The sequence below is a fragment of the Mizuhopecten yessoensis genome, unplaced genomic scaffold (genome assembly GCF_002113885.1).
Source record: "Mizuhopecten yessoensis strain PY_sf001 unplaced genomic scaffold, ASM211388v2 scaffold11129, whole genome shotgun sequence".
Classification (NCBI taxonomy): Eukaryota; Metazoa; Mollusca; class Bivalvia; order Pectinida; family Pectinidae; genus Mizuhopecten; species Mizuhopecten yessoensis.
In genome coordinates, this window is record NW_018408894.1 from 439,869 (window position 1) to 462,665 (window position 22,797).

General features: G+C 37.0%; 2 protein-coding genes across 2 annotated transcripts in view; one reads left to right on the forward strand and one right to left on the reverse strand.

Moving 5' to 3' along the window:
- Positions 1–639, reverse strand: part of LOC110466302 (protein MAK16 homolog) — a 10,676-nt gene extending 10,037 nt beyond the window's left edge. The window contains exons 1-2 of the mRNA XM_021522714.1: positions 549–639; positions 273–319 (exon numbers count right to left, since the gene is read on the reverse strand). Coding sequence (XP_021378389.1) covers positions 273–319; positions 549–563 — 62 coding nt within the window. The 5' untranslated portion in view covers positions 564–639. The remainder of the gene's footprint in view (positions 1–272; positions 320–548) is intronic.
- A 238-nt stretch (positions 640–877) lies between these two features.
- LOC110466303 (variant-specific surface protein VSP4A1-like) lies at positions 878–22,224 on the forward strand. The gene is made up of 10 exons (XM_021522715.1): positions 878–991; positions 6,124–6,330; positions 6,847–7,042; positions 10,062–10,571; positions 13,056–13,144; positions 13,397–13,511; positions 14,279–14,367; positions 17,057–17,172; positions 18,290–18,452; positions 18,998–22,224. Exons 1-10 carry the CDS (start codon positions 967–969, stop codon positions 19,117–19,119), a joined length of 1,632 nt encoding a protein of 543 aa, XP_021378390.1. The 5' UTR covers positions 878–966; the 3' UTR covers positions 19,120–22,224.
- Positions 22,225–22,797: the final 573 nt, after the last annotated feature.

The following is a 22,797-nucleotide window of genomic DNA, read 5'->3' on the forward strand; positions in this document are numbered from 1 at the left end:
GGGTAGTATTGGGTCATAGTCACGGCAATTCGGTGATGTTTTCGGCACCAAATCGCATATTTCCCGATAAAATATGGCAGATGGAAGTAAATAACGTCTACAAAGGTGATATTTCACAGTAATAAAGAAGTATTTGGTTCATAACTGGGTCGTATGGGGTAGTATTGGGTAGTATTGGGTAATTAGACGCGCCGTATGGGGACGGCTATTCTGACGCTCGTTTATTATATGTTCCAACTATAAAAGCTGATAAATTGGTGAGCACTACTCACCTGACTTTAAATGAACAGAATGTTCCGTTGATGATACCCCAGATTACCTGAAAAATGTAAAATAAAGTAGATAAATGAAGCAAAAACTGTAAAAATATAAAACAACTGTGGCAGAATCAGATGGAAAGCAGAATGTGTTATTATTGTACATGTGTACAGCAATTTCAATAAAAACTTTTGAAATATCGTTTTATCAGTGTTTCCGAATAATCGTTGGGGTAAATAAACAACCTTAGGTATCAATAAATACAATTAAATGTTAATCAATATACAAACTTCGTCGTTCTGCATGTTTTTCTCAAGAGCTTGTCAAAGGGGACCACGCTTGTTCATGGACGCAGACATATTGAGTTTTTCTAAAATTTCAAACGGATCCGGATTTATCTGTTCCGGAAATTTATGGCCACGTTATAAATCTCGTTTAGTAAATATAATTCAATAAGATTTATTTGAAAGTTCAGAAATACTATATATTAAGAGAAAAAATAATTTTAAAGAAATTGTTACATTATTTCTCCATACACGGATATATATATGGAAATCCGCTGGATACGGATATGGAAATCCGTCTCCAGCTTTGCTTTCGTTTCCACCTAGATGTCACATGATTGGCAAAATGGAGACTGGATGACTTCATAATGCTGTCAGATACATCATAGAGGAAAAATGCTTTTAGACGTTTCTGAAAACGGGAATGATGCAGAATAATTTTTATTTAGGTTGGTATCGTGATGACATTTTCATTCTGTTTGAACGTTTTTGAGTAAACTTGATTTAGTAAATAGTCTAATAGATATTTTTTGGTGATATTTATGTGTAACGTTTTATTACAGCAGCCGGTATTGATTTTAATTTTGGTCAAAGGAATGTGTATACAATTGCAGAAAGACTAAAACTAAAAAGAACGTATATTTATTTGGTCTCTACAGAAGGACTTCATATTTTAACTTAATCTAGTTATTACACTACACTCAGGGATGTCCACTACACATCCCTGCTGTAGTACAAGCACTAATATACAAAATGTAAGATTATTGCCTAGAGGGACAAATGCTTGCCATACCAGATACATGAAGGGCATATGAATTCCTGCCCCACTGGGGTGTATATGTTACATTTATGCTGGCCCTTCTGTACTTAAATTGCATGATATGACATGGTGAAAGTGCATTATAAGCTAGGATGTAAATTTACTGATCAAGAATTCGAAATATAGGCAGGTTTCGGAGGTAACTTGTGGCTAAATTTATATACAAGTATATATTTACAAAAGGGATTCCTCATACATCATATAATATATATCAAGCAAAAATCATGGAATGGGCAATTTTCAGCATTTAAATTTTTTATTAATAAATAAAGAGTTTTTTTTATTCAATGTACCTCAGTAAAACAAAAAGAAATATAAATTAGGAGTGCTAGGAGTGCTGTTTTCAGTTACGAGGGCCCTATATATGGCTCCCTCCTGGATTATCCGTGTATAATATGAGCCAATAACTACATGTATAACAAGGTAATAATCCTGGTTTGACTGCCTTCAGGAAAACTGCTCAATTAAGTAAATGTGATTGTTTCATTGTTAATAACACAAACCTGTTATTTTTAGAACATCCCTAGAGTTTTATTATTTAACAATTAGCATTTTACACTGGTAAGGGACTAAGAAGTTTGGGGGTTACATGTAATTATCTGAAAAGGGCTTGGGAGTAAATTGGGGGTTACAGGAATATCTGTATTGGACATGGGAGTTTGCTGGGGTTTGGGGGTTACAGGTATATATACCTGTAAGATGTTTGGGAGTTTGGGGGTTACAGGTATATACAGTATGTGCATGTAAGATATGTTTGGGAGTTCGGGGGTTGGGGGTTACAGGTATATACAGTATGTACGTGTACCTGTAAGATGTTTTGGAGTTAGTGGGTTACAGGGGTATACCTGTAAGATGTTTTAGAGTTTGGGGGTTAAAGGTATATACTTGTAAGATGTTTGGGAGTCGCAGGTATATACCTGTAAGATGTTTGGGAGGTATATATATATATACAGGTATATATATATATACCTGTAAGATGTTTGGGAGTTTGAGAGTTATATAGGCCGGTACATCAGTTCCCAGTTTTACAAATAAGCGTTACAAAAAATAAGGAAAATTTGTTAAGATTTTTTTCAAAATTCAAACAGTTCTGTATCTACAGAAACACTTACAAAAGTTACATGTACTTAAATTAAGGAACATTCATGAAACTGGTTTACATATAAGGGGTTTACATTGCATTGGTACATCTTTACCTGGGAGTACAGCTACACATGTACATGTGTAGATTTTGAGATTACATGTAAGGGGTTTAAAGTATATCTATAATTCAGATAAAACCCATTGTTTTAATTTGCATACACCTGTAATCTGCATTAATAAATTTTCAATTTAGAATTATCAACCACGTTTATGATAAAGGTGTACTATATCATGCATGATTATTTAAACTCATGCATGAACTTTTGATCTCTGATGTTATCAGTCAGACATCTGGACACTTGACAGTTGTATAACTTTGAACGTATGATTGAGAGTATACATGTAGATATGATAAATAGTACCGTGATTCAAACAGCGATACTAGAGTGCTCACGTGTTGTAACATTCAAGGAGACTCTTGTATCAGCACTTATGTAAAAAGGATATGACCACTCTTCCTGAAACTTCTCACATGTTAAACTCTTCCTCATTATATTTACATTTATGGTTAAAACATTTATGGAAAATAAAGGGTTATCGCTTTGAATCCTTTGCTACAGTTCCTTTTGTTAAAAACATGTTATCTGTTTAAAAAAATGTACATCTAGGCTGTTACTTAGAAACTGTTATTTTTTTTTGTTGTTTTATGTTTTATATCCTTACCTACTAACAGGTGTGGTGATGGTTGTTACCTGTCCTTTCACCCTATCTTTTGACAAGTGTGGTGAAATTTTACCTGTCTTATATCTAAACCTTACTTGTTGACATTTGTGGACTGGTGTGGTTATGTTTGTAACTTGATTAGTAAAATTTAACTTTACCTGTTACATGTAACAGGTGTAGTAATGGTAACCTGTTGACAGGTGTAGTAATGGTTACCTGTTGACAGGCATAGTAATGGTTACGACCTGTTGACAGGTGAAGTAATAGTTACCTGTTGACAGGGATAGTAATGGTTACGACCTGTTGACAGGTGAAGTATTGGTTACCTGTTGATAGGTGTATTAATGGTAACTTGTTGACAGGTGTAGTAAGGGTTACCTGATGACAGGTGTATTAATATTTACCTGTTGACAGGTTTGGTAATGGTTACCTATTGACAGGTATATTATGGTTAGCTATTAAGGTAATGGCTACCTGTTGACAGGTGGGATAATGGTTACCTGTTTACAGGTATATGTATGGTTACCTGTTGAAAGGTGTATTAATGGTTAACTGTTGACAGGTATAGGAATGGGAACCTGTTGACAGGTTTGGTAATGGTTACCTATTGACAGGTATATTATGGTTAGCTATTAACCTTGTTTTTTGTTGACAGGTGTATCATTGGAAACCAGTTGACAGGTGTGGTGATGGTTACCTGTTGAAAGGTGTATTAATGGTTAACTGTTGACAGGTGTACTAATGGTAACCTGTTGAGAGGTGTAGTAATGGTAACCTTTTGACAGGTGTAGTAATTGTTACCTGTTGATAGGTGTGGTAATTGTTACCTGTTGACAGGCATATTAATGGGTACCTGTTGACAGGTGTATCAATGGTAACCTGTTGAGAGGTGTAGTAATGGTAACCTTTTGACAGGTGTATTAAGGTATATATATATATACCTTAATACACCTGTCAGCAGGTAACCATTACTACCCCTGTCAACAGGTAATCATTACCACACCTTTCAACAGGTAACCATACATATACCTGTAAACAGGTAACCATTACCTCACCCGTCAACACGTAACTTACCCTAACCATTACTATACCTGACAACAGGTAACCATTCCCCCACCTCTCAACAGGTACCCATTAATACACCTGTTGACAGGTGAAGTATTGGTTACCTGTTGATAGGCGTGGTAATGGTTACCTCTTGACATGTATCTAAATGGTTACCTGTTGGCAGGTGTATTAATATTTACCTGTTGACAGGGGTGGTAATGGTTACCTATTGACAGGTATGGTAATGGTTACCTATTGACAGGTATGGTATTGGTTACCTGTTGACAGGTGGATTAATGCTAACCTGTTGACAGGTTTAGTAATGGTTACGGGAACTTACCTGTTGACAGTTGTATTAATGGTTACCGGTTGACAGGGGTATTAATGGTTACCTGTTGACAGGTATAGTAATGGTTACGGTAACTTACCTGTTGACGGGTGTGGTAATGGTTACCTGTTGACAGGTGTGGTAATGGTTACCTGTTGACAGGTGTAGTAATGGTTACCTGTTGACAGGTATAGTAATTGTTACGGTAACTTACCTGTTGACGGGTGTGGGAATGGTTACCTGTTGACAGGTGTGGTATTGGTTACCTGTTGACAGGTGTATTAATGGTTACCTGTTGACAGGTCTAGTAATGGTTACCTGTTGACAGGTGTATTAATGGTTACGGTAACTTACCTGTTGACAGGTCTAGTAATGGTTACCAGCTGTTTGACTTGTGTTTAGCTCACCTGCCCGAAGGGCAAGTGAGCTTATGCCATGGTGCGGCGTCCGTTGTCCGTCCGTCGTCCGCCCGTCGGTCCGCCCGTCGGTCCGTCGTCTGTCCGTCCGGCGTCAACTTTTTACTTTAAACAACTTCTTCTCAATAACCAAAAGGCCCTGGGTACTGATATTAGGCCTGAAGCATGCTGGGATGAAGGGCTACAAAGTTTGTTAAAATGACTGACCTTGACCCATTTTCAAGGTCACAGGGGTCAAATATGTTAAAATCTTCAAACAACTTCTTCTCAATAACCAAAAGGTCCAGGTTACTTATATTGGGCTTGTAGCATGCTGGGATGAAGGGCTACCAAGTTTGTTCAAATGAATGACCTTGACCAATTTACAAGGTCAAAGGGGTCGAATGCATAAAACCTTCAAACGACTTCTCAATAACCAAAAGGCCCAGGGTACTAAAATTAGGCCTGTAGCATGCTGGGATGAAGGACTACCAAGTTTGTTCAAATGAATGACCTTGATCCACTTTCAACCTGATGTCCTTGTACAACATTCAAGGTCACAGGCATCATATTTTAAAATCTTTTAATAGGTTCTTATGAATCAAACACTGATATTCTTCCTGTAGCTGTTTTTAAGTCCACTTTTAAAATTACAAGTGTGAGATTAATACCAGGTGAGCGATGCAGGCCCATCGGGCCTCTTGTTTGTCGACAGGTGAAGTAATTAGTCCCCCACTGATTCCTGGGGAAGGGGACTATAGGTTTGCACACAGTCCGTCCATCCTTCCGTCCATCCTTTAGTCCAGGAAGTTATTTTGTCCGGGACATATCTTCTAGACCATTCCACCTTGAGTAATCAGCCTTGTTGTTTCCTGTTGACCTTGTTTCCTGTTGACAAGTGTAGTATGGTTAGCTATTAACCTTGTTTTCTGTTGACAGGTGTAGTATGGTTAGCTATTAATCTTGTTTTCTGTTGACAGGTGTAGTATGGTTAGCTATTAACCTTGTTTTTTGTTGACAGGTGTAGTATGGTTAGCTATTAACCTTGTTTTCTGTTGACAAGTGTAGTATGGTTAGCTATTAACCTTGTTTTCTGTTGACAGGTATATTATGGTTAGCTATTAACCTTGTTTTTTGTTGACAGGTGTAGTATGGTTAGCTATTAACCTTGTTTTCTGTTGACAGGCATTGTACTACTACTAGGGTGCCTGTACCACAATGTTTACCTCCTGGTAGCAAGTGATGTCAGTCCCTCTCAAGGGAATGATCTCCGTAGCTTCCCTGTCAGTCACAGAAGTGATTTCCCCTTCCTGTTCGCCGACGTTACCAACTGTACTGGTTCCAACATATCATTGTGCCAGCCTTGTGATGGAGGAAGCTTTGCCAATCACAGTGAGTTAATCTTCCTTTTTCTTCTACTGTCATATATTTAATTGATTATATATTAGTTTCACGAATAGACAACTACAGTAGACAGTTTGTTATAGAACATATCCTAATTTCCCCTTTTATCAATCATATATCAATAATTCACCAGGGATTGTAACATAGCCATTCTAATAGGTTAAACATTATACATCAAATGTATTAGATTATACCTGGTGTTGTAGTCATTTTGACAATGATGTAGACTACTATAACCTGATTACCTGTTTAATTATGTCCCCCAAACGGAGTAAACTTCACATGATTAAAAATGGGCGTATGTAGACGTGCATTCAAGTCTTTATTTTCAGATCCTTCCTATAGCAACCACACGGCATGGAGGCTTCTGATTGGTTGAAATTAAATATTGGTCAATTTTGCTCAAATTTCATATGTCGGTCTATTATGGCACTACGAACATAGCTCGAGGGTTTGGGGGGCTTCTGTAATTGTCCCCCATTACAATTAGTACTTGTTTTCTAGGTGTGACTGAATGTGGTTGCTGCCCCAACGAGGCTACAGGTGAATGTTACAACCAGAGTTTTTGTGAGGCATGCGCGGAGGGCCATGCCCAAAACCTCACGGGGAAGGAGAGTTGCTTCCCCTGTGATAAGGGACAGTACCAGGACAAGCCAGGCATGACCACATGTAAACCTTGTGCTAAAGGATATGCCACTAAGTAAGCTTGTATGAATTAAGTCAAAATTCAGTATTCAGTTAAATCAAGTAGAGAAAAAATAATTCTTAGAAGCAGATTGATTAATTTGATACTGATTTGGTGAGGATTTTGTTACATTCTTACCGGTATGTATAATAAACATTTGCAGAAACTAAAGAATCAGGCCATCAAATATATTTACAGCTTATTGACAATGGTAGACCATAAATTGGGATATTTTTACTGTGGTTATATCTCACTTTCTATGTGAGTTTCGAATTTCAATAAACACATGAAGCTTTTACAGCTGTTGAACTCATCTTAAATATTTTCAGCATTGTGTCATAGTTGATCACTACATCTTGTTGCCTGATTTTATGCACTAAATACTAGTAGAATATAAAACTCCACCAAATCTAAACCTTCCAGAGTAATCCAGAAAGTTTAGCCAGGATTTAACTGTCAAAGTTGGTGTTGTCCTGATTATTTAAGATCTAGTGAGTGATTAAGAAGTTGGTTATCATAAGAAATTAATTGCTATTTCCCCACTGATGAATGTACATTCTCAGTAGAAAGCTCTTTTGCCTTGTTGCAAATATTGTACACACTGGTTTGGTCCTCACCTTACATGTACGTCGGTTAGTGGCAAGTCACATCCTCACCTTACATGTACGTCGGTTAGTGGCAAGTCATGTCCTCACTTTACATGTACGTCGGTTAGTGGCAAGTCATGTACTCACCTTACTATTGTACGTCGGTTAGTGGCAAGTCGCGTCCTCACCTTACATGTACTTCGGTTAGTGGCAAGTCACGTCCTCACCTTTCATGTACTTCGGTTAGTGGCAAGTCACATCCTCACCTTACATGTACGTCGGTTAGTTGCAAGTCATGTCCTCACCTTACATGTACGCCGGTTAGTGGCAAGTCATGTCCTCACCTTACATGCACGTCGGTTAGTGGCAAGTCATGTCCTCACCTTACATGCACGTCGGTTAGTGGCAAGTCATGTCCTCACTTTACATGTACGTCGGTTAGTGGCAAGTCATGTCCTCACCTTACATGTTCTTCGGTTAGTGGCAAGTCATGTCCTCACCTTACTATTGTACGTCGGTTAGTGGCAAGTCACGTCCTCACCTTACATGTACTTCGGTTAGTGGCAAGTCACATCCTCCCCTTACATGTACGTCGGTTAGTGGCAAGTCACGTCCTCGCCTTACATGTACTTCGGTTAGTGGCAAGTCATGTCCCCACCTTACATGTTCTTCGGTTATTGGCAAGTCATGTCCTCACCTTACTATTGTACGTCGGTTGGTGGCAAGTCACGTCCTCACCTTACATGTACGTCAGTTAGTGGCAAGTCACGTCCTGACCTTTCATGTACGTCGGTTAGTGGCAAGTCATGTCCTCACCTTACCTGTACGTCGGTTAGTGGCAAGTCATGTCCTCACCTTACTATTGTACGTCGGTTAGGGGCAAGTCACGTCCTCACCTTACATGTACGTCAGTTAGTGGCAAGTCACGTCCTGACCTTACATGTACGTCGGTTAGTGGCAAGTCCCGTCCTGACCTTACATGTACGTCGGTTAGTGGCAAGTCACGTCCTCCCCTTACATGTACTTCGGTTAGTGGCAAGTCACGTCCTCACCTTACATGTACGTCGGTTTATGGCAAGTCATGTCCTCACCTTACATGTACGTCGGTTAGTGGCAAGTCACGTCCTCACCTTACATGTACGTCGGTTAGTGGCAAGTCACATCCTCAACTTACAAGTGTGTCGGTTAGTGGCAAGTGACATCCTCACCTTACATGTATGTCGGTTAGTGGCAAGTCACGTCCTCACCTTACATGTACGTCGGTTAGTGGCAAGTCACGTCCTCACCTTACATGTACGTCGGTTAGTGGCAAGTCACGTCCTCACCTTACATGTACGTCGGTTAGTGGCAAGTCACGTCCTCACCTTACATGTACGTCGGTTAGTGGCAAGTCACGTCCTCACCTTACATGTACGTCGGTTAGTGGCAAGTCACGTCCTCACCTTACATGTACGTCGGTTAGTGGCAAGTCACGTCCTCACCTTACATGTACGTCGGTTAGTGGCAAGTCACGTCCTCACCTTACATGTACGTCGGTTAGTGGCAAGTCACGTCCTCACCTTACATGTACGTCGGTTAGTGGCAAGTCACGTCCTCACCTTACATGTACGTCGGTTAGTGGCAAGTCACGTCCTCAACTTACATGTACGTCGGCTAGTGGCAAGTCTCGTCCTCACCTTACATGTACAATGGTTAGTGGCAAGTCACGTCCTCAACTTTGTTTGCAGCTACTGTACATATGATGGATTTCAATCCACAGACAAAAACCTAATTCATTCCACGACACCAATGAACTAGTACCTATGGGTTCCAGTTATCTCTTTTTAGACTTTGCTGTGTTTTCTGAAGTACAGCATGCTATAATTGTGACTGTGTACTTTGGCTTATAGGAAGTAAAGTGATAACAACTGCATGTGCACACAAAGTTGTCCCCCCTGTTCTACCTTCATTCTCAATTTCAATTGAATGAAGCTTTTCGCAAGTGTATAGTACTGCAAATACTGTGCATAAATTTGCAAGTCAGGGTCCTAAGCTAAAGGTCAAGGTCATTGTTACTATAAATAGAAAATGTTTGTTATCACTCTACCTGTCTTCATTTTCCATTAGATATGAATGAAAGCACTCAGTACACAAAAATACCTTGATTGAGTTTCTGAGCCCAAAGTCAGACTGTTACTATAGTGATTTGAAATATTTGTCATCTCCTCATTATCCTATACAATGTACTAATTTCTTCTGAGATTTTCATGGAAAATTCAAAATATTACGTTTCATGTGTTCAGTACTTAAGTAATTCAGATGAGTTAATGTATTCGCAGTGTCATGCGACATATAAAGTCAAGGTCACTGTTACTATAAATAGAAAATGTATCCATGATTGAAATATGAAACACTGTGTGACATTCATGTCTTACAGACCATTTATCTGGTTTATTTTTCTGTTTTAGTGTGACGGGCACTGTCAAGTGTTCAGAATGTGGAGCTGGTGAATTCACCAATGTAACAGGTTCTGCAAAATGTCTGTTGTGTCCATCAGGGAAGGTACAGCAACAAGCTGGTCAAAGCAGTTGCGAGAACTGTACTAAAGGACAATTTCAGGATGAAAAGGGGAAAATAGACTGTAAACCGTGCACAAATGGAACATTTCAGAACGAAACAGGACAATCAAGTTGTCGTAACTGTTCTCAAGGTCATTTCCAGGACTTGGAAGGTCAATTGAAGTGTAAGTTGTGTAATAGTGGAGAGTTTCAGGATGAGGAGGGACAATCTGAGTGTAAATTGTGTCCCAAGGGGAATTACCAGGCAGAGAAGGGACAGAGATTGTGTAACAAATGTGAACCAGGATTCTACCAGAATGAGACTGGTCAAATCAAGTGTCATAAATGTCCAGGAGGAACATTTCAAGATCAGCCTGGTGTGTCCACCTGTAAGCTGTGTGGAGTTGGAACATACTGTGGGTATGTATACCAGTATACCAATGTCTGGCACCTCGGTGTCCATGTGGTAATATAAGGCCTCTGACATTCTGCTACCACTAGCCCTCCACCACTGGTACTTGCTGTAGCTATAGGTCGGTGGTTTTTCTCCGGGAACTCCAGCATTCCTCCACCACCAAAACCTAGCAGGTCCTTAAATGACCATAGCTTACAATAGGACATAAAACATAAACAAACCAAGTATACCACTGTAGGCATTTTTTGTCCAAAAAGTCCAGTGTTAACAGTTGTAAGGACCCTTAATTGTCCCACTCCAGGCAAATTTAATACTAGATAACTCCAATGTAGTTTAAGCTCCCCTTATTTATCATATGAGCTACATATTGCCATCGGTGTTTGTCTGCTTTGTGAGTTAACAATTTTCTTTTTTCAACTTCTTCTTCAGAACAACTAGACTAATGGAGTTAAACCTCAGTACAAATATTCCTCATGAGGTCATGCACTGCTAAATGCTCTTACTTTTCGTGCCAATCTGAAAATCAAGATGGACACTCTCGTGTCCGATTGGCTGTGCATTTTCGACTTCTTCTCAAGAAAAGATGAATTTATGATGATTTCTTTTTTGTTTGTTTCATCCTAATTATTTTTTTGCATTAAAGTTCCACAGAGTTGCGGTTCTTTTTCAGAAATGACAAATCAATTTTGTTGTGAAAAAGGTTTTCAATACCTTGTTACAGTTTTTGGCAGTCATCGGATCCTTAATGCTGATTTTTTTCAGTGTGAAACCTAATTAGCGATACTATGGTATAAGTTATGACTAAGTGCCATCGATTCACTATGTGTAGTAAAACAACTTTTAACATGAACAAAAACACTTTGTTTTATGGGGTGATTTGTCAAAAAGATGTGAAGTGATCTACATTTGTATGTGTAATCTTATGGAAGAATTACATTGTCCTTTTAAAAAATGCAAATCACTGTTAGAAGTGATTGACAAAAAGCCCTTGCTTCTTCACCAAATCACTGTTAGAAGTGATTGACAAAAAGCCCTTGCTTCTTCACCAAATCACTGTTAGAAGTGATTGACAAAAAGCCCTTGCTTCTTCACCAAATCACTGTTAGAAGTGATTGACAAAAAGCCCTTGCTTCTTCACCAAATCACTGTTAGAAGTGATTGACAAAAAGCCCTTGCTTCTTCACCAAATCACTGTTAGAAGTGATTGACAAAAAGCCCTTGCTTCTTCACCAAATCACTGTTAGAAGTGATTGACAAAAAGCCCTTGCTTCTTCACCAAATCACTGTTAGAAGTGATTGACAAAAAGCCCTTGCTTCTTCACCAAATCACTGTTAGAAGTGATTGACAAAAAGCCCTTGCTTCTTCACCAAATCACTGTTAGAAGTGATTGACAAAAAGCCCTTGCTTCTTCACCAAATCACTGTTAGAAGTGATTGACAAAAAGCCCTTGCTTCTTCACCAAATCACTGTTAGAAGTGATTGACAAAAAGCCCTTGCTTCTTCGCCAAATCACTGTTAGAAGTGATTGACAAAAAGCCCTTGCTTCTTCGTCAAATCACTGTTACTTTTATTATGTAATAAGCCTTTGGTCATGGAGGAAGTACTTATTCAGTTATAGGATCCCTTGATGTACATCCTATCTAATGGCCAATTTTACAAAGCACCTTTATACAGGTGTACAGTGTTCACTTCGCTTCTGTTTTCAATTTGTCCTTTATTTGCCACTATACATTAACTGCATGATCCTAATATGTTTATAACAATGGTATTGAAGTTACTTGAACCAGTTCCTGTGTATGTTTGTAACTGGTATGGTATTAAAGTTACTTGAACCAGTTCCTGTGTATGTTTGTAACAATGGTATTGAATTAAGTTACTTGAACCAGTTCCTGTGTATATTTGTAACTGGTATGGTATTGAAGTTACTTGAACCAGTTCCTGTGTATGTTTGTAACAATGGTATTGAAGTTACTTGAACCAGTTCCTGTCTATGTTTGTAACTGGTATGGTATTGAAGTTACTTGAACCAGTTCCTGTGTATGTTTGTAATTGGCCATGGTATGGTATTGAAGTTACTTGAACCAGTTCCTGTGTATGTTTTTAACTGGTATGGTATTAAAGTTACTTGAACCAGTTCCTGTGTATGTTTGTAACTGGCCATGGGATGGTATTGAAGTTACTTGAACCAGTTCCTGTGTATGTTTGTAACTGGCCATGGTATGGTATTGAAGTTACTTGAACCAGTTCCTGTGTATGTTTGTAACAATGGTATTGAAGTTACTTTAACCAGTTCTTGTGTATGTTTGTAACTGGTATGGTATCGAAGTTACTTGAACCAGTTCCCGTGTATGTTTGTAACTGGTATGATATTTAAGTTACTTGCATTAGATCCTATGTATGTTTGTAATTTGTGTGGTATTGAAATTTCTTGCATTAGATTGTATGTTTGTTACAATTTTGATAACTTACGTTTGCCTATGTGTTTCAGTTTGGGTTGTTCCCAGTGTGCTGCCTGTCCCCCTGGAACTTTCAGTGGTAATTCTACCGGGCTACTTACCTGTCCTGTATGTCAAGCAGGTATAACATGTCTGTGTACCATATAAACTTTATTCATTATATATATAGTTGCTTGCTATATCAAGCAGCTTGAACATTTATATATTGTACTTACAAAGGCTAATAATGGGACCGATCCCTCTGTATTACCCTTTTAATGGAACATTTTCATCATTATTACAGCTTGTCTCTTGTATTGACTTTTTGCTCATAGTGCACAGGTTTTGCTGTATGCAGGTTTCACTAAAACACTGTATTATCTATACTTGACAGGACATTTTTCTAAAGAAGAGAGCTCCTTCAACTGTTCCAAGTGTGAACCAGGAATGTTTCAGAGTCAGCCAAATAAATCGTCATGTGTATACTGTCCTGTCGGCAGCATTTGCAAGTATGTTAATTTCGTAATTATTACTATGTTATATATGTGTAAAATATACAATAAAAGCATGACATATACATATACACATTATATCATATGAAGTATTATGAATTAAGTTCAATAACTTTAATCTAATCCATGTTTGCAATTTTCAAAAAAAAACATAACAGGGGTTTCATTTGTAGCCAGTAGACCGTAACAGTACCCTTATACTGACGATATTTCACTGGTTACTTGTATTGAATATAATTAACTGCCTAATTTGTGTAGGATACAGGTGGCATGAAGTCCTATTGAAACTCCTGAACATATATCTTTGAATGGATTAAACACTTCGTTTCCTTCTTGTCAGTTGAAAGTGTAACTTGATTATATGTTGAGGTTATACACTACGAAACCAATATGGGTAAATGTATAATTATCTGCTCATTTTGGCATGTACCTTTCAACATAATATATACCTGTACAAAAAAATGAAAGCTAATTAAAATCTTTTGTGTATTGTTTTAGATTGGTCAGTGTAGATGTTCTGTATTAGGGTTGGTCAGTGTATATGTGCTGTATTAGGGTTGGTCAGTGTAGATGTTCTGTATTAGGGTTGGTCAGTGTAGGTGTTCTGTATTAGGGTTGGTCAGTGTAGGTGTTCTGTATTAGGGTTGGTCAGTGTAGATGTTCTGTATTAGGGTTGCTTAGTGTAGATGTTCTGTATTAGGGTTGGTCAGTGTAGATGTTCTGTATTAGGGTGAATGAGACAAATATTCGTTTCTGTGTTGCAGTGCTCATGGGTGTATAAACTGTGCATATTGTCCTGAAGGTCAGGAGACTGTTGATGAGGGGAGTACCAACTGTACGCTGTGTGAACCAGGTACTGGCAATATCACTTCAATCTATTTAACTTCGATGCGAACATGCTACCAACAGCTGTCATGACTTCTTTTAAAAAATATGCAACCAATCAAAATCATGCGATCGAATACAAGCAAGGAACCAAGTACAAATATTCAAACTTATCAAACAAAAGCTTGCAATCAGCCAAACCTAGGCTAGGATTGCAACCAATTACAAATATGAAAACAAACACACTCAAACAAACACAGGCAGGCAACCACATAGTCCCAATCAAGTACAAGTATGCAGCATAACAAGTACCGAGTATACAACCAAAAGCAGGATTGCAACCATGCAAAAAACACTTACATGCAGGCAAACACAATTAAGAAACAAGCAAGCACATGCAAGGAAACACAAGCAAGGGACCATTTATTAACAAGCAACCAAACCTACTTGTTACCAAACACAAGCATACAACTTAGTACAGACATGCAACAAAGTACCAAACACAAACATACAACTTAGTACAGGCATGAAGCAAAGTACCAAACACAAACATACATTTTAGTACAGACATGCCACAAAGTACCAAACACAAACTTACAACTTAATACAGCCATGCAACAAAGTACCACACACAAGCATACAACTTAGTACAGACATGCAACAAAGTACCAAACACAAACATACAACTTAATACAGACATGCAACAAAGTACCAAACACAAGCATACAACTTAGTACAGACATGCAACAAAGTACCAAACACAAGCATCCAACTTAGTACAGACATGCAACAAAATACCAAACACAAACATACAACTTAATACAGACATGCAACAAAGTACCAAACACAAGCATACAACTTAGTACAGACATGCAACAAAGTACCAAACACAAGCATACAACTTAGTACAGACATTCAACAAAGTACCAAACACAAGCATACAACCTAGTATAGACATGCGACAAAGTACCAAGCACAAGCATACAACTTAGTACAGACATGCAACAAAGTACCAAACACAAGCATACAACATAGCACAGACATGCAACAAAGTACAAGAAACCAATCATGCATACAGCTCAACACAAGCAAGCAATGTAATCCACCACAAGCATGCTACCAATGACAATCATATAGCCAGTACCAGATATGTACCTCAAGCAAACACAAGCATACAACTTAGCACAGACATTCAACAAAGTACCAAACACAAACATACAACCTAGTATAGACATGCGACAAAGTACCAAGCAGAAGCATACAACTTAGTACAGACATGCAACAAAGTACCAAGCACAAACATATATTTTAGTACAGACATGCAACAAAGTACCAAACACAAGCATACAACTTAGTACAGACATGCAACGAAGTACCAAACACAAGCATCCAACTTAGTACAGACATGCCACAAAGTACCAAACACAAGCATAAAACCTAGTACAGACATGCAACAAAGTACCATGCACAAGCATACAACTTAGTACAGACATGCAACAAAGTACAAGAAACCAATCATGCATACAGCTCAACACAAGCAAGCAATGTAATCCACCACAAGCATGCTACCAATGACAATCATATAACCAGTAACAAATATGTAACTTACCTCAAGCATGCTACCAATGACAATCATATAGCCAGAAACAGATATGTAACTTACCTCAAGCATGCTACCAATGACAATTATATAGCCAGTAACAAATATGTAACTTACTTCAAGCATGCTACCAATGACAATCATATAGCCAGTAACAGATATGTAACTTACTTCAAGCATGCTACCAATGACAATCATATAGCCAGTAACAGATATGTAACTTACTTCAAGCATGCTACCAATGACAATCATATAGCCAGTAACAGATATGTAACTTACTTCAAGCATGCTACCAATGACAATCATATAGCCAGTAACAGATATGTAACTTACTTCAAGCATGCTACCAATGACAATCATATAGCCAGTAACAGATATGTAACTTACTTCAAGCATGCTACCAATGACAATCATATAGCCAGTAACAGATATGTAACTTACTTCAAGCATGCTACCAATGACAATCATATAGCCAGTAACAGATATGTAACTTACTTCAAGCATGCTACCAATGACAATCATATAGCCAGTAACAGATATGTAACTTACTTCAAGCATGCTACCAATGACAATCATATAGCCAGTAACAGATATGTACCTCAAGCATGCTACCAATGACAATCATATAGCCAGTAACAGATATGTACCTCAAGCATGCTACCAATGACAATCATATAGCCAGTAACAGATATGTACCTCAAGCATGCTACCAATGACAATCATATAGCCAGTAACAGATATGTACCTCAAGCATGCTACCAATGACAATCATATAGCCAGTAACAGATATGTACCTCAAGCATGCTTCCAATGACAATCATATAGCCAGTAACAGATTTGTAACTTACTTGTGATTATAATTAAAACTCTTGAAAGCAGTACAAGTTTACATTCCAATTGATGTTTTAGAATTAATTCTTCGTTTTCATACAGTGATGATTATTAATCTGATTTTATTTACTGACAGAGAAAGAGTTTATAAGTTACCGCCATTCCATTGTTGATAGATATCAGATTCCGACCTGTATTGTTATATTATAACTATTTTCTCTGTTGTTTCATTGTTTCAGTATTGGTACAGTAATCACTATATATAGTACATATGTCTTTACTGTAGGTTTCTATAAGGCTGCTCTCAGTGGTGCCAAGTGTATACCCTGTCGAGATGGATACTACCAGACCACACCAGGTTCCGGTTCCTGCTTTGAGTGTCCATCGGGTTTCTTCTGTCCAGTAAGTGTAGTCCACAGCTGTTTGATGCTGAAAGTCCAAACACTTCCTATTTCATTCTGATTTCATATATACTCTCTGTTAGCATGGACTCTTCACTTGATTAATTATCTACCTCTATCACTTTTCAACAGAGGCATGTGCCTTGTTACTTTGGGAATATAACACACACAAACAGCATGGTTTTGGGAAAAAAGTGATTTTTGCAATGATTTTGGGAAAGCACAGCAGAAATATCTAGCCTTTATAAGGCCCCAAATTCACCTAAAACAATCACTGTCAATGGATGTTCATTTCCTAGTTTTACCCATGACACGTTTTACCTCGGCCCTGACACTAGAACAGAAATGTTGTGTGATGTCAGATTTACATACATGTACAGGATTATACAGCTTTTAAAATATACACAGCACTTCAATTTTACAGTACTGCATTAGTTACACACATCTGTCTGTCCTTTCCCACCTGTCATTGTTACAATGTGACCCTGGATCTTAGTGCAGCCAATTATAGTAGTATAGTGACACTAAATGTCTGTACCTTACTGATTGTAGACAAGTTCATGTAGCACAACCAATAAAGTGTTTGTATGTGACATTTTGATGACTAACTAGTATGGTATGTACTCTGTCTCCTTCATCAGACAAATGACCATTTTAGGGTATATCTCAAAAGTGTAAAATATGTAAAAGTTTGCAATACTTAACATTGATTTCACTACATTATAAACTTACATACACTTAATATTTAATTGTTATACATGTACTAAATGACAAATCAAACTGACCAATTGGTTTGGCTACATTTTCTTTATAAATATCTGGTCAAAGATACATAAGCCCCCTCATCTTGATTCAGAACTGGCCAATTTTGTACACTTCAGAACTGGCCAATTTTGTACACATGCTTCACTGGTGATTTGTCTGATGAAGGTGACAGAGTACATCATATATCAAAATGTCACACATAAATGCTTCACTGGTTGTGCTAAAGAACTTTTCTACAATCCATACTTGCCAACTGTTTAAGAAAATAAAATGTACCATACACTATGTTACAATGTTACTTTATTTGAAATAACTGATACAGACATCTCTACATTCCTCATTGTCCATTCCAGATAGCATCAGAGCCCCCTCTGCGGTGCCCTATCAGTGCTATCTGTCCCAAAGGTAGCGGTCAAGCCGTACCATGTGCAGGACCCTTCTATAAGGCCAATGAGGACAGGACAGAATGTCGGGCCACTCAGGAGTTCATCGCTGTGGTGGTCGGTTGTAGTGTTGGTTAGTATAACTACACTTACAATTAATTAGTTCTACAGTATTCCAAAACCTTAGGCTATGATGTCGGTTAGTATAACTACAAGGCAAGTACACTTACAATTTATTAGTTCTACAGTATTCCAAACCTTAGGCTATGATGTTGGTTAGTATAACTACACTTACAATTAATTAGTTCTACAGTATTCCAAACCTTAGGCTATGATGTTGGTTAGTATAACTACACTTACAATTAATTAGTTCTACAGTATTCCAAACCTTAGGCTATGATGTCGGTTAGTATAACTACACTTACAATTAATTAGTTCTACAATATTCCAAAACCTTAGGCTATGATGCATTTAATTAAGCCAATCAATTCGTAGCTGGAATAGTAATATGAAAACATTGATAAAATTTAGATGGGCATATAATACCCTTGACTTCCAGACAATATAATAATCTTCCTTGGTTTCTTGTTTATGTTAGTTTACAATTAAAGCAGAGATTATGAAGAAAGGTTACATTTGATATGGATACATAATAAATAATTTTCTTGTTTTTTTCAGTTTTGCTAGCATTTTCAGGAATAGCCTTATACAAGTTTCGCCAGTATAGAAAGCGACGCAAAACATCTGAGGATAACCAGCTACTGACAACCTCGGGGAGCCAGATATATTCTGGATGGTGACATCTGGTATTGACACCTTATATATATGTGTTCATTGAGGGAATGCACATGTTAATATTTACCACAGTTTGTGATCAAATAATTGGTGTGATTAGTATCACTATTGTGTATACACACTGTCATCCATATTTAAGATTTAAAGATCCCCGTACCACTGGCAAAAAATATCACTATTCATTGGAAACTTTTCCTGGCATGATTATAGCTTTGATAAATTATTTCTGAAAAAAGAAAACCATTATGGAACTTTCACGAAAATATTTGATAAAGACGAAATAAACAGAATATACCAAACAACAGTGTTCTGTGTGCAAAATTCCGCGGAGCTAGACTGAGATTCAAACCCCGGACTTCAGGTTATTATACAATTGCTCTAACTGATTAAGCTACCTTGTCAACAGAAGTGTCCTCGCCCAATAATGCTGTAGTTATATCCAATAGGAAACAAAGGAAAGGTATGGTATATGGGAAAAAACCCCACAGTGCAGTGGTACAGGGATCTTTAATTTGATTTAAGTTTTTATAAAGTATGTATTATGTATTATGTGCCCAGACTTCCATACAGTCACAGTTTCATGACATGGCACTGTTTAGTGTGAAACCAGAGAAAATAGATTTCTTTGGAGGTATGTGCAGGAGAAATGATAGGCTAACATCACACTTTGAAATGTGTCTGAATATATATTTAATAGTTGTTAGACATCATTAGTTGAATTTGTGCAAAATATATATCTCATAAAATGTGAATTACCTTTACCTGTAAATAACCGTTAATATATGTCTGTATAATAAATACACTCACTAAGGCCAAATGAAAAAATCTTGTGTTTCCGCTAGCTCTACCTACCCTAGCTTTTTGTGACTACCCTTAAGCTTTTATAGGTATATAAGCATAGTACAAATATTTTCCAAAATAGAAAAATGCCTTCCTACCTGCCCTATTTTGCAGAAACACAATAATTAATTTGTTTCGGCCTAATGTCAGTTCGTTTCTCACCAGTCCAAAAGATTACAAAGCAGACAGATATGTAGTTTTTGATGCCAAAGTTTTTCAAAGACTTTTATATTCGTTTTGTGAATTTCTTCTTCCATTAATTCTTAAATTGACATGATTTGTATTTTATATATTATCTATCTTTATTACATTTGTACCTCAAAAAACAGTAAGGGATATGCTTTATGTCCACATAGATGTTATATTTTATGTTATCAGTTTCAGGAACATATGTTATGGTATACTGAGCCTTCTTAAAGAAAATCGAAAAATGAAAAGAAAAGGAAGTAACATCTCCTGAATCCTATAAAGTATTTCCCTCTTTCCTCTTGTTGCTGACTTGTCTCGGCCTGTTAGACAGGCGGTTGTCAAGGCACAATATTCAGTGGCTCCTGCTTATTGTATTTTATTGTAGTGACAAAGAGTTTACTTACGATTACTTACAATAGATTTTAGGGTCAGCACTAAAAGTGACCAAGGAAATATAGTTAAGGAGCAAAGATGTAGCTCTATTACGATTGGTCCAAGATACATATTTAATTGTGTATTGTATATGGAAGCCTTTTTACCATCAAATAATTATTTTAAATCTGTGGAGTTACGGTTTAAATGGGTGCAGTTCAGTTATTTGAAATTGAAAAAACACCAGCAGGATTTGCCAACAATTAAGTAATTAATTGCATTTGTCAATAAGCCCAGCAAAATTAGTGTGGAAAGGCTAGTTTTCAGACATGAAGGGTTACAGAAAGTTGTATCATGCTATTTTTCGAAATAGTTTTAAGATCTTAAAACAAACAACAACAAAATATTCAGAATTTTAGTGTTAAAATTATGCAAAAAATATTTTTTGATAAATGTTTTACTTTTTAAATCCTGATCAGGGATATTTTGGGGTAGACATATTCTGCAAAATGTTATTTATATCTGCCATGACTTGTTTTAGTGTAAGAGTGTATGATAGTGTAGTCACATGGGGTTATTGAGATAGATTTCACCTATCCTCCATACTCATATAAGTAACAACGTTTATTACCTTAATTATGTACTCTCTGTATGCTTAGCTACCTTCTTGATGAAATTGCAAGTTAAGAACCACTGACGTTTCTCACAATTCATACTTTGTTGAGATATTTTCCACTTGTAAAAAGGGCTGACTTTATTTAACATTTGTGAAGATTTGTCTCATGCGAGAAGGACAGTGACTAGCTTTATGGATTTATTTTAAAAAGAAAATATATTTGGTGTCAAAATTCCAATTGTGTAGATCTCAATATACTGAGCTGGTGTCATCAAATTTTGAATGATCTTTTAATAGGCTGTAGAGCATTTGTTTGGGGATGCCGTGGTTTTTAACTTTCATGCACTGCAGTACCAACTTTATAGCAACTTTCTGTGATAAAACACTTATGCAATATGTTAAACTACACATTCCCTATGATATCTTTCTAAATATTATTATTTATTTGTAGTCTATTATTGGTATTTGTAAGTATCTATTGTTCAAACTATGGTATGAAAGTATATAAGTGGATGAGAGCTTGATTCTGTGTATATTGTATTGTACCTGTTAATGTGGTATGAAATTGCATTGTTTTTGTGTAGGTTGCATTTTATTGCATTTTGCCATTGACATGTAAGGTTTCTTTGTAAAAACGAAGTTGGTATTTTTCTACTGTGACATATAACAATCTGTTATTCTCGCACTTTTTAAACCCACGAACCACAGAAAAAAGCCATATTAAATAAGAAAAAAACAAACAATGGGCATTGTCGCGTCATAATAGCCCTGACAACAGAATACATCATGCTTTGTCTTCAGTATGTTTTGTCAGGAGATAGCCTATCTGTCCATTGAAGCTCTTGTTTTTATATAAAAAAATGTAAGAAACAGAATTCTATAGGTTTCTTGTTGAGAAACAGTAATAATTCACTGTGAAGTGAATATTGTCACTCATGCTGAGCAGTTGTGAAACATATCAAACTATTCGATCATCCCATTTGTGAACTATAATTAGTAAACCAAGAATGTATTTTCATATATTACACCTATTTCTGTGTCATGATAAACTGTAAATCTGTTGATTTTATGTAAAAAAATCATTGTAATCTAATTCTGTATGTTACATTCTGTTAAAGAATTTACCCTGGTATGTCCTTGTACATTGGAGGATAATATACACACAATAATGCCAGTACATGGAAGTGTTGTGAGGAACAGGATCATTTTGTAGACATGATGTACATGTACCTTTGTAAGGTGGATTGTGGGACCAGTAATATAGTAAATTGTAGTTATTGAACCTGTATAGAACAGTGGTGGATATAATATAACCTTCTTGTGTCCGCTTACGATTACTACACTGCTTGGCTATCTACACAGACTCTGTTATACAATTGTCACATATTCATATACAGTTGCTGATATACACTGTACCATCATAACACATGATTATAAAATACACCAAAGCCCTATGATGTACATTTGTATTATTAAACATAGTGTATCATCATACCACATTATAAAATACACAATAGGTAAGTCGGTGACAAAGATGATGAGCTTATAATTAAGGCCCTAGCAGGACTAAGCGCTGGAAAAGTCTTATTTTGTTTCTATGTTGCGTATCAAATTAATAGAAACAATGCACTGACACATGTTGATCCTAAGATTTAAAATATGAAAT

Coding starts and splice junctions, on each gene's coding strand:
- LOC110466303 (XM_021522715.1), top strand. CDS start 967: ATGATGCAGAATAATTTTTATTTAG. Junction 7,043..10,061: donor GCTAAAGGATATGCCACTAA/GTAAGCTTGTAT, acceptor TTTCTGTTTTAG/TGTGACGGGCACTGTCAAGT. Junction 13,512..14,278: donor CCTGTCGGCAGCATTTGCAA/GTATGTTAATTT, acceptor TCTGTGTTGCAG/TGCTCATGGGTGTATAAACT.